At 40.3% G+C, this 10,507-nt stretch overlaps 1 protein-coding gene across 1 annotated transcript; it reads right to left on the bottom strand.

The window, feature by feature from the left end:
- Positions 1–303: 303 nt before the first annotated feature.
- Positions 304–8,471, bottom strand: LOC127777099 (K(+) efflux antiporter 4-like). Its single transcript, XM_052303606.1, has 20 exons — positions 7,903–8,471; positions 7,651–7,694; positions 6,818–6,876; positions 6,630–6,702; positions 6,450–6,511; positions 6,290–6,365; positions 6,097–6,171; positions 5,181–5,252; positions 5,007–5,090; positions 4,774–4,842; positions 3,501–3,578; positions 3,233–3,321; positions 2,825–2,921; positions 2,652–2,705; positions 2,051–2,146; positions 1,671–1,859; positions 1,512–1,589; positions 1,234–1,278; positions 969–1,061; positions 304–878 (listed from the first exon to the last, which is right to left on the bottom strand). Exons 1-20 carry the CDS (start codon positions 8,270–8,272, stop codon positions 798–800), a joined length of 1,884 nt encoding a protein of 627 aa, XP_052159566.1. The 5' UTR covers positions 8,273–8,471; the 3' UTR covers positions 304–797.
- Between the last annotated feature and the right edge of the window lie 2,036 nt (positions 8,472–10,507).

The raw sequence follows: 10,507 nt of genomic DNA, 5'->3' as shown, positions 1-10,507 counted from the left end.
CTGGTGATTTGCACATGTATACATCTGGACAGGGGACCTTGTTAGGGAAGGTTGGTGCCGTACGCAGACACCGTCATTATCACGATTAGGATCGAGATTTTCAACGTCCTCTCCTAATTACTATAGTGCACATGGATGCTAAGGCATGCAATTGATGTGACGTGATAGTGTAATTATACAATCATTGAGACCTGCAACGCGCACATTGAATACAAATATATGAACGCAAAATGGATATCTAAAAAGAAAAAGCCTACCGAAAGCAAGTATCCAAAATGGCATCCATTTTGATTCGATTCGAAGTTAGTAATAGAAACGGACAAGGTTAGATAATGGTAAAAGGTCACTAGTTACAAACTACACAGCAAAATTCGCGATGAGAAACGCGTACACAAGCGCTGACAAAATGAATACAATGGCATGGTAACGACCAAGCCAAACTAAACCCTATCTGGCTAATCAAAACCCTCATTTGTGGGGTTTACACACTCAAATTTCCAGCGAGCGATGCAGCACACCGCCATTCATCCCAAGGCAGGTATGCTGCATGCTGCTCTGCTCCCAAAACCGGCAAACTCTATTGCCCATTGCACCACTCGCAGATCAATCGATCCCAAGACAACCGAAACGAGATTGATTGATTTCTTTTGCCTCCACTCCACTCCACAGGTTCCACGGCCGTGCATGTGTGGTACAAACACTTTTCGTACATGCGAAAAAACACTTTACAATGTGGAGCTGTTTAGCGTAAGCCATACTTAAAAAGTAGTAAGCCTTTTTCGTGGTGCCAAAATATGTCATGAGTCATGTGAGCCTTGGACTATCAAATTTATGCGCTTGCCGCTATCGATGCGGAGGCCATCACTTTTTAGGCCCAACTGAAAAAGGAAGAACCGATGAATTGGTTGGAAACTGATTCCCAGAGTAAAACAATCGAGAGATGGAACTCAGTTGATATGAACGTGTACCTCCACCTGATTGCTATCAACAGAAAACCATCTCAAGAGAACACCGAGGTGGACCACCGCGGGTATCATTTTGAATAGAAGGGGTGTTGTTACCTGCAATGGTACACACGCACGACATAAGGTAAACGCATCATGACCCCAACAATGTCACAAAGGTTTGGTGATCATGCTCTCATTTGAGCCGCTCCTTCAAATGTTTGCTGAGTATCATTTACAGTGAGAACAGAATATAGCTTAAAAAGAAATGAAGCGTATAGGTGCATACCAGACTGAGTGCAGTGGTTCCAAGAAGAAGCAGATAAAGTTTGCCCTGAAGAAAAGCAATTCAGCTATCAGATGAAAGTACACGCACCTCAGTGCTCACAAGACAACATATATTATCATAACAGAACAGTTACACTATTGACTACTCCAAAAGCAAGCTAGAGCAAAATTAGTCAGAAGCTAGCTAGAACTGAGTGTAACCATGCGAGTATAAAACAACATTGACAGGCAGGAAGCTTTGGAGCAACACATGATAGGAACAAAATATGGAGAAATAACCTCAATCAGATGGATGCTTGAAGCACGGCTTAGAAGAACAAAAGCAAACTCTCCTATTTGTGCAAGAGACATGCCAACCTACAAGGAAAATAACATGAGATCAGTGTAACTGCATGAGCAATAACAGAAGGGAGCACATGTAAAGCAATCAAGACTTACAAGAAGAGATGTTTTGTTGCTATAGCCAAACCCTTTAACGACAACAGCAACAATAAACGTCTTTACAGTTATCACCAAAATCACAGCTGCAAGGAGTATATCGACATGGTTCCAAAGGAAATGGACATTAATTAGCATCCCAATGCTGGCAAGGAAAAGAGCAGCGAAGAAGTTTCGAATAGGTTCAATCTGCAGAAACAACAAACCTGAAATAAGAGAACATATAATGAATCATTAACTACATGAATCTAGCTAAAACTTTGACTAAAGCAGTAAAAGAAACATAAAACAAAAAAAAAGTGCCTTGTCATTCAAATTGTCACAGAACTGACGAACTTCACCCAAAAAAAAAAGCATATAATTTCACGGCAAGGAATTACTTGTTCAAGTGTGTGTTGTGCAAGATCAGTTGTTGATATCATTACTCCAGCTGCGAACGAACCCAACTCAAGACTCAAGCCCAACTTATCACTGCACTGCATCATAGAAGGCCGCACATGAGTAAACATAAGTTTTAGGATACCGATAGAAGAGAGCAAATAGAACTGTTAAAAGGATAAACATAACTACATTTTCTTGCAAGAAAACTGTGCATGAGCCATAACAGTACAGAAAGAGTTGCTGAAAACTGAAGAGCAAAACTTACAAAGATTAGTGCAGAAACTTGGAACAGAAGAAAGATAGAGGCAAAGCACTAGAGTCTGCACTACACATTCACTATAATACATGCTATAAATCAATCTAGAATAGTGTAAAAGATCAAGTTTAGCAAAATTGTTACTTTCACAATTTTTCTTTGAATAAATTTAATGTTTAGCATCCTTTACCAGATCCAGTTAGAGTGTCACAACTTTTGGCCAGGTTTAGTACATGTAACAGTTATCTGCACTACTCCAGTCATCCAGTGTTTAAAGAAAAATAGTTTCCCATTACTGAACAATTGCATTCGATACTAACATACGAGCAGTTAAAGAAACTCACCCAAGCAAACAACAAGCAGAATGCAACAGCTGCCAACTGGTACAGTTCATTTGTCTGCAAGAAATGCAGAAATGTTAATGTAGGATAACATGATGATCTGAACCAGAACTAAATTAAATGCAAATTAAATGCTCAACAAAACTATTCATGTAGTGCCTGTCGATTATATTCACCTGAGATGAAAGACTTATCATCAGCTTAAGAAACCAAGGCACACCAGTTCGGGAGAGGATGGAAAGGATTGTAAGGAATGTTATCAATACCACCAACCTGAGAATGTCAGAAATTGTGACAAAAGAATTTAATCCAACACCTGATTATATTATGGAACAAGTTTCACAGACAATAGGAAGTTCAAATATACATAGGACAACATGATGTCATTATCAAGATATAAGGCAATAAACTTTTGTGCTGTCATGATGTAAAGGCAGGTAGCACTGCTATTTTAAGTACCACCATTTAGACATTGATGTGGCATGAATTTACTGCAGGAGACATGATTCTAGTGTACAGATTATTGTAGTGGTAAAAAATTATATGTAAATAAAAGTTTCAAGCCAAAAACACACTACACTTACGACTTGGCCATTGATGCAACTCCTTGAAGAAGACCAGAAGCGCCACTCAGAATTGGAAGAAGTGCAAAAAGAAGACCAACAGCACAGTCCTGAGACAAAGGAATGTCAAATCACCAATACAAGGAAAGTAGTGAAGCTCAGATAAAGAAAGAATAATCAGTCCACTCGTTCGATTCTTAAGAAGAAGCAAGCAAAACGTGCAACTTTACGAATTCATCTCCCCAAACAACTCAACAAATTTAGAAGATGGTATCCATTTCTTTCATACCTGCAATATGAGTGTGCCAACCGTAACTTGGCCATGAAGGGCATTGATGCTATTTCTTTCCATCAGAAATTTCAAAACCTACATAGAAAATATTTTCCCAGAAAAGTTAAGCAAAAGGAGATGGAAATGGGATTTACAACACGAACATAACCATATTGCAAGTTATACGACATTCAGGAAACAGTTGGCACATGAGTCAAGCACCATCTACGAGGTAACAACGTGCTAAATTGAAAACCATTTGGCATCTATCGTCTATGAAAGGGGTAATGGTTCCACTACGAACCAAGACGAACAAGTTGATTTACAACAAAAGCTGCTTGAGAGGATGTGTAGCAAAACACTAAAAGATAAGAGTGGCATTCCACGGTGGAGTGAAATGAGGAGTTAATTAGCAACACAAAAGGGTCATCTCCACTGTCTCTGCACATCAGAAAGGAGAACAGAATTGTTGTGCATAAACCACTGGAGGAACTGAACCAAGCACAGTGTTTTCCGGATTAAAACCCATGAAACTCAACGTCACAAAAAAAATTGAGTCCCAGTCAGATTGTGCAACCAAGTCCTTGATTGTGGCAGAGTTGGCAGAGGCAAGACTAATAGATAAGGAACCACCGGCTCTGCCCAATGGTCGTCACCAACACAATCAGAGCTCCCACCAACAAATTGGGCACCCTGCCACAAAAATTAGAGCTCTTGATGATGAATTAACTATCAAGTTCCTTGCCATATTGACCTCTCGCTGCCAAGAAGAGCTCCTCTCTCCCTGCCGCTAAATCATCTCCCGTTTGCAGTTCTTCTTCTCCTCCTACTGCCAGGTCCTGCATACTTCAAGTTCCAACTGCCCAATCTACTCAATTTTGGCACCAAAACAGTAGATGTGGCTAGCTTTTTGTGGAGGGTGGGGGAACCGAGAGAGGGAGGCAGAAGCACTCCTGACAACGGACACTGGGAGAGAAAAAATCAAACCGAACAAAACAACTGCATGCCCCAAATTTCCTTGTTTGGTTCAATATATCCTGATGATGGCCTGATTACTAAGTAGTATCAATAAGATTATCGATAACACTGTCATAAAACACATGCGAGAGAGAATGGACATATTGCTATTTAAAGAGACAAAGAACAGTAAACGGCTCAAGGACTACGCACATTGAAGCAACTAAAAGCCATTGATGTTATAAATCATAAGCGGACCTGTAGGGTCCATTGTAAACTTGGATGAAAGGCAATCGAATGCACAGATATGCAAGTTCAAAGATTTAGAAATTACCACAGCCGTTGAAGACATAGAAAGAAGAACACCAACAAAAACACCTTCTTTTGTTTTGCCTCCACATAGCTGCAATGTGATATTAAATATAAACAAAAATTAAAAGAGCTGTAAGACGTGTTTTTTAATCCTAATCCATAATCCAGAGCAACATATAACAGGGTGTACAGTACTTATGCTTGCAAATGGAAACATCAAAACATGGTTATTTAAATTACAACAATGAAACATACCGTAGCAGAAATACCACAAAGCAACATGAACAGGATGATTTGGAGCAATCCTCCAACAACAGCAACCGCACGAACAACTCGAAGCTGAGACAATGGGGAAACACCTCATGTTGTTATTATGTCAAGTCCATGCTTGCATAAGTGCAAATATATAAAAAAATCAAAGATGTATACTTTTGCTGTAGAAAATTCAAGTCCCAGAGCAAACAGCAGAAATATCACACCAAACTGAGCTACTGTTTCAACCTGTATGGTAAAGTATGAGTCATAAACACACAAATTATATACAAGTAGATATATGCATTACACTCAGTCTTTTTACATGTAGATTTATTGATTGCATTACAATTTCTACAGTGTCTGAAAGCCAAAATAAGCAGGAAACACGGATGTGTATACCAGTAAAGAAGATAACAATGGTAAGTTGGCAGGACAGAAATGGTCCAAGAAAAAACAGATGAGCAACAATTGAGATATATACACATAAAAAAAAGAAATGTGCACAGATAAATAAATATTTGCAATGTTACGAGAAGCATGATGTTTTTCTAGTCAAATGCCAGAGGGAATTTCTCAAGCATACAGCTCGAAAATCAATTCAAGTAAACTTAGGCATTTAAACTAGAACCTTGATCTTTTACATGGATGGGATTTGGTTTCTTCAATAAGTCCAAAGTTAATGGCCTCACTGTTATTTATGTGAAGTTCACTAACCACTACACATGTATTGTACGAATACAGTTACCAATTTCAGACAATGCAAAATATATCTCATTATATGGCTTCATCTCAAAACAATTCCAGGTTACCATGCCATTTTCCAGCAATTAGATGAAGCGAATCTTAATTTTCATGTACATCTCTATCTAACAACTGATAGTGAAAGAAACAGAGTGTTCCCATGAACTTGTAGGGTGTGAAGATAGAAATGTAAAAGCACTTAAGCGGTATATATTTCTCTCCATGTGCACAACAAATTGCCAATAGAAAAACAATTACGATTTAGCTGACAGCTGAAGAAGTCAAACAATTGAGCAAAAGCACAAACATATTTTGAGAAAAGCAACCAACAAAGGAAAAAGCACCTTACTTGCACCATTTCACTGACAAAGCTAAAACCTCCTGGTCCAATTATAGATCCTGCAAGTAAATAACCTGTAATCACCTGCAATATATTTTAGAGTTGTAGCCTTAGGTGGCTTAATATAAAACCACAACACTCAAATAGCCACAAGAATAAATGCCTTGTACAAGTAATGAGAGGAAGAATGTATAGCACTCACAGGTTGCCCAAGGCAAGCAAAGGCAATTCCACCAAATGTAGCAGACACAATAACAACGACAAGATCCGATATCAATCTACAATAGTTCACAATCAACAAATAAGTTAATACTTAAGGAAGATACTTTATGAATATTCAACATCAGAATTGGATAACATACCTAAGGTCCAGTTGCAGCACAGGGTATTTTGACTTCGGATTTGATATAATAAAAACATTATCCTGGATTTGCAATTGTGTCAATTCAGGACAGTAAATCAGAAGATAAGAACTGGCACGTTGTGCACAAGTGGTAGCTTTAAAGTCAAATAAATCCTTCAACCAATTGCAGTGCTTGTACCTTCCGATCAATCAATGTGGGAACATCCTCTTGCTCTGGCCGATCCAAGAAAACTTCCTTAAATGGGAATGACCTAGGGGGTTAAGATCATAGATTTGGGGGGTTTAATAAAGAGTAAGATAAATAATATAGGATAAAATCACTTAAACAAGGAATATCACAAAGTCAAATTTTGATCAATAACATACTTATTGTCTTTGGTCTCATTCTTCTTTGTTACTCTTCTGGCCACAGTTTCCAGGACTCCCTGGTAGGATAAAGAACAAGATGAGCACTTCTACAGAGACACATGTGCGATGTATACAGTATAGCCAACAATATTTCACAAAAAGTAATGAAGACATTGAAATTCAGAAGAGGAATATAACTAGTTTAATACAAGGAACTTCAGAAGAAGAATAGAACTAGTTTAAGTTTAGAAAGATTTTTCAAGCAAGTAAATACATTAACCTAGGTACACCATAAACTAATATTAGTTGTGTTTGAAAGTTTCTTAGTTCCACCATAAATAAATATTCATTATTATCTAGTCTAGTACAATGACAAGCTACAAACATCATCCAAGGTATTGTCGTCAGCACTAGGAAAATGTCAACTTAACTACACCAGGTCAAAATATACTGGGTCAAAAGGCACAAAAACTACATAGCAACATATGAAAGCATCACGGGGCTCATGGAGTTTACAGCGGTAGAAAACCTAGTGGAGCATTATCAATTTAGCATGATCAGAGCCAGAATTAACAGTTGCATCCTCAGTTTAAACGCCAACTCCATCGAATTTAAGCATGCCAAGTAAGAAATTTCTTTAGAGGCACACACCCATATCGAACCAATCCTCACTCAAATTCCAGGCACAGATAACGATTTGAACTTTCAAAACTAAAGTCGGCAGGATCCAAATATCCCACCCATTTCCACACGCAGCATATGATACTAAGAAATTTAACCAGATTCTACCCTCAAATGGGAACGAATGGCTGAAAGTAAGCAAGCAAACACAAGTGCGCAAATGAAATCACCTGCTTCTCAGCCACCGTGTTGTTGAAGCTGCCGGGGTCCTTCTCTGCAAAAAACCAGAGCCGCCGAAACAAGTAAGCACAAAATGGCAGTCCCAAATAATCCCAAAATCCCCCACCGCCGCGGCCACGGAGGCCGAGATCTCGACGCCGCCGACCCTGAGGCGCCGAGTGGGAGTAACCAGATCCCCAGGCGGATCACGGGGCACCCACCCCCCCCCCCCCCCCCCCCCGAGGTAACCAGATCCAACGCACCTCCGCCGCCCTGCTCGCCCTCGGACTCCGGGAACTCCTTCTCCAGCGCGCGGTCGATCATCTCCGCGAGGCTCCCTTCCTTCCCCGTCGCATTGGCCGCCGCCGCCCCCTCCCCCAACCCCGCCCCCGCCTCGCCCGCCACCTCCCCTCCCGCCACCGCCGCCGCCACCACCGCGTCGTCCCCTTCCCCGCGCGCCACCGCCGCCGCCGCCTCGCCCACCCGCACCTCCTCCTCCTCCACCACCCCCACCCCCTCCCCCGCCGCAGCCGCCGCCGCGGGGCAGAATGCGACCACCGCCGCGAAGGCAACGACGAGGACGAGGAGGAGACGGAGGAGGCGGAGGGGCCCCGCGCGGCGACGCGGCAGCATCGCCGGAGAGGAGGGGAGGGGGAGAGAGGGGTTTAGATTGTGGAGGCGGGTGTGGCGGTGCGGTGTGCGTGTGCGTGTCGGGGGGGAGGAAGGAGAAGGAGAGGGAGAGGGAAGAAGAAAGCGAGAGAGAAAAAGCGAAACACACGCGCACGCCAACGGGGAGAGGCGAGACAGAAGCGTGTGAGATGCTTACGTGCAGTTGCAGCGGGATTGGATTTGCGGCAATATGTAGGGGGGTGTGTGTGTGTCTGTATCTGAGATCTGTTGCTAATGGGATTGGCGACCTAACAATTTCGTTTCATTTCTTCACCAATTTTTCTTTTTTTTTTTGGAGGGTTTTGAGGGCCCATTTTGTTGGGTGTCATGGTAGTACACTTCCTTCGTCTGAGAAAATATCAACGTAGCACTGGATATGACACATCCTAATATAACAAATTTAGATACTAAAATGCATTACATTCTGTATTAAGCTGGTATTTTTAGATGGAGGGAGTATGCTGGTAAGATTTACAAACGTGATATAGGGGTTCATTTGTTCAGTGACAATTGTTTTCAGTTGAAACAATTCAATTTCTGAAGAGAACATCAGAGTAGTAAAACAGTTTATAAAAAAACATAGGTATTCACCTTAGGGCATTCTCAATTTCTCATTATTGAGCAACAGTTTTTTAGAAATAAAACATTGAACAACAGTTAGATTTTTTTTCTTTTGCAAAACTAATCACTCCATTCCAAAATATAGCTATGAATTTAGATAGTACTATATAGTAGTTACTTTAGCTATGAATCTAGACAATTGTATATATTCATAGCTACATTTTGGGATAAGGGGGTATGTTTTTAGTTTGTCATAAAAAACTTACAACATATTCACTTTGTTACAAAATTCTTCATTAGCATTGAAGAAATTTATTACCATTCCACTTTTAACACTTGTTCAAATTCATCGTTCTAGGATATGTTACATCTTATCTTAGATTGATTCTTTTTGATACAGGGAAACTGGTTTCAATAGATAGTTTCCTCTTACCAAACTAAGCAAGCGAAATGCCTTTTATCCAGAATTGGTTCAACCCGTAAACAAGTTTAGAATGTGGCATGCTTGTTGCGCTTGTTGCCCCAACTTAAGCCATAATATGTTGCCTTCATTTGGCTGCTCAAGCTTAAAAGGCATGTCATAGCAACATGATACAACTCGTCTTACTGGTGCTCTTGTCATATCCATTTTGAGTCATTTGTTGCTTTTTTTTTATAATTGGTTGGTTATTCGTTGATGAGCCCAACGAGATTACTTTCATCAAATTATCACAATGTCATGCACTCCTCATTCATCACTTCCAGACGAGAAGCTGGAGGAAAGGAGGGAGGATCATGTTGAGAATGGCAAGAAGCGATGGATTCAAATTAACATTATTTGCAGCTTGGAGTGTCGACTATAGTATGAGAGAGATGTGGTGACAAGAACAACAATGAGATGACCAAGGGGCTGAGTGAGTATTTGACTTTGATCGAAAATGCATAGGAGGAGCAAGAACCATGCATGAAGGGTGTTATCCTAACATAGCCATAGTAGAATAACATGTGACTAGTGCATATCAAGGTACGAGACGGAATAGAAGATAATTATAGTCAATGAAACTAACGAGTCGATCTTTATTGGGCTTGAAATAAGAGGTGTGGTCAAACCGAATAATCTTGTAAATGGCTAGGCTCGGAAATTAGCATTACACACAAGTCAAGACGAATGAAATTACTCACAGAGTTGAGAGTTGTCATCAATATATTGTGATTGTGAAAAACATTCACGGTTAGCCAAAAAAAGAAATTCCACTATTATTCAAAGTAAAATCGATATATCTCGATGGTGGTGATTTTTCCTTTTGTAGATCATATCCTCCGCCCATTCTATGCGCTGTTGGAAGTTTGTACGGAAATATCATTTAATTTGCTTCTTACGTTAACGAGCTGTATGCAAATGCAATGTACTTGAATGCATTTTTAGTACTGCTGGTCATTCAACGTACCAGCTGCTATAGGATCATTGTGTGATGCAATGCTACACCACCGTACAAAATGACTTGTACGACACTATGATGGAAGACTTTTTCTAAATGTATCATTATATACTCCTTTTTAGAGAAGGCCCCACCTCCTCTGCCCTAGTACATTTCTTTTATCAGCTGCTCCTTAAAGTCTTTCAAGATTAATACTAACACTTTTATAGATTGCATTTCT

This window comes from Oryza glaberrima, chromosome 6 (assembly GCF_000147395.1).
Source record: "Oryza glaberrima chromosome 6, OglaRS2, whole genome shotgun sequence".
NCBI lineage: Eukaryota > Viridiplantae > Streptophyta > Magnoliopsida > Poales > Poaceae > Oryza > Oryza glaberrima.
Note: the sequence above shows the minus strand (reverse complement) of the source record. Positions and strands in the feature narration are given on the sequence as shown.

What these genes read in the sequence shown, in the direction of transcription:
- LOC127777099 (XM_052303606.1), bottom strand. Translation starts at nt 8,272, where the DNA reads ATGCTGCCGCGTCGCCGCGCGGGGCCCCTCCGCCTCCTCCGTCTCCTC. An exon ending in TGATAAGTCTTTCATCTCAG is followed by an intron (nt 2,706 to 2,824) that starts GTGAATATAATC and finishes CATTTCTTGCAG; the next exon opens with ACAAATGAACTGTACCAGTT. An exon ending in TCTGCTTGTTGTTTGCTTGG is followed by an intron (nt 2,147 to 2,651) that starts GTGAGTTTCTTT and finishes TCTATGATGCAG; the next exon opens with TGCAGTGATAAGTTGGGCTT.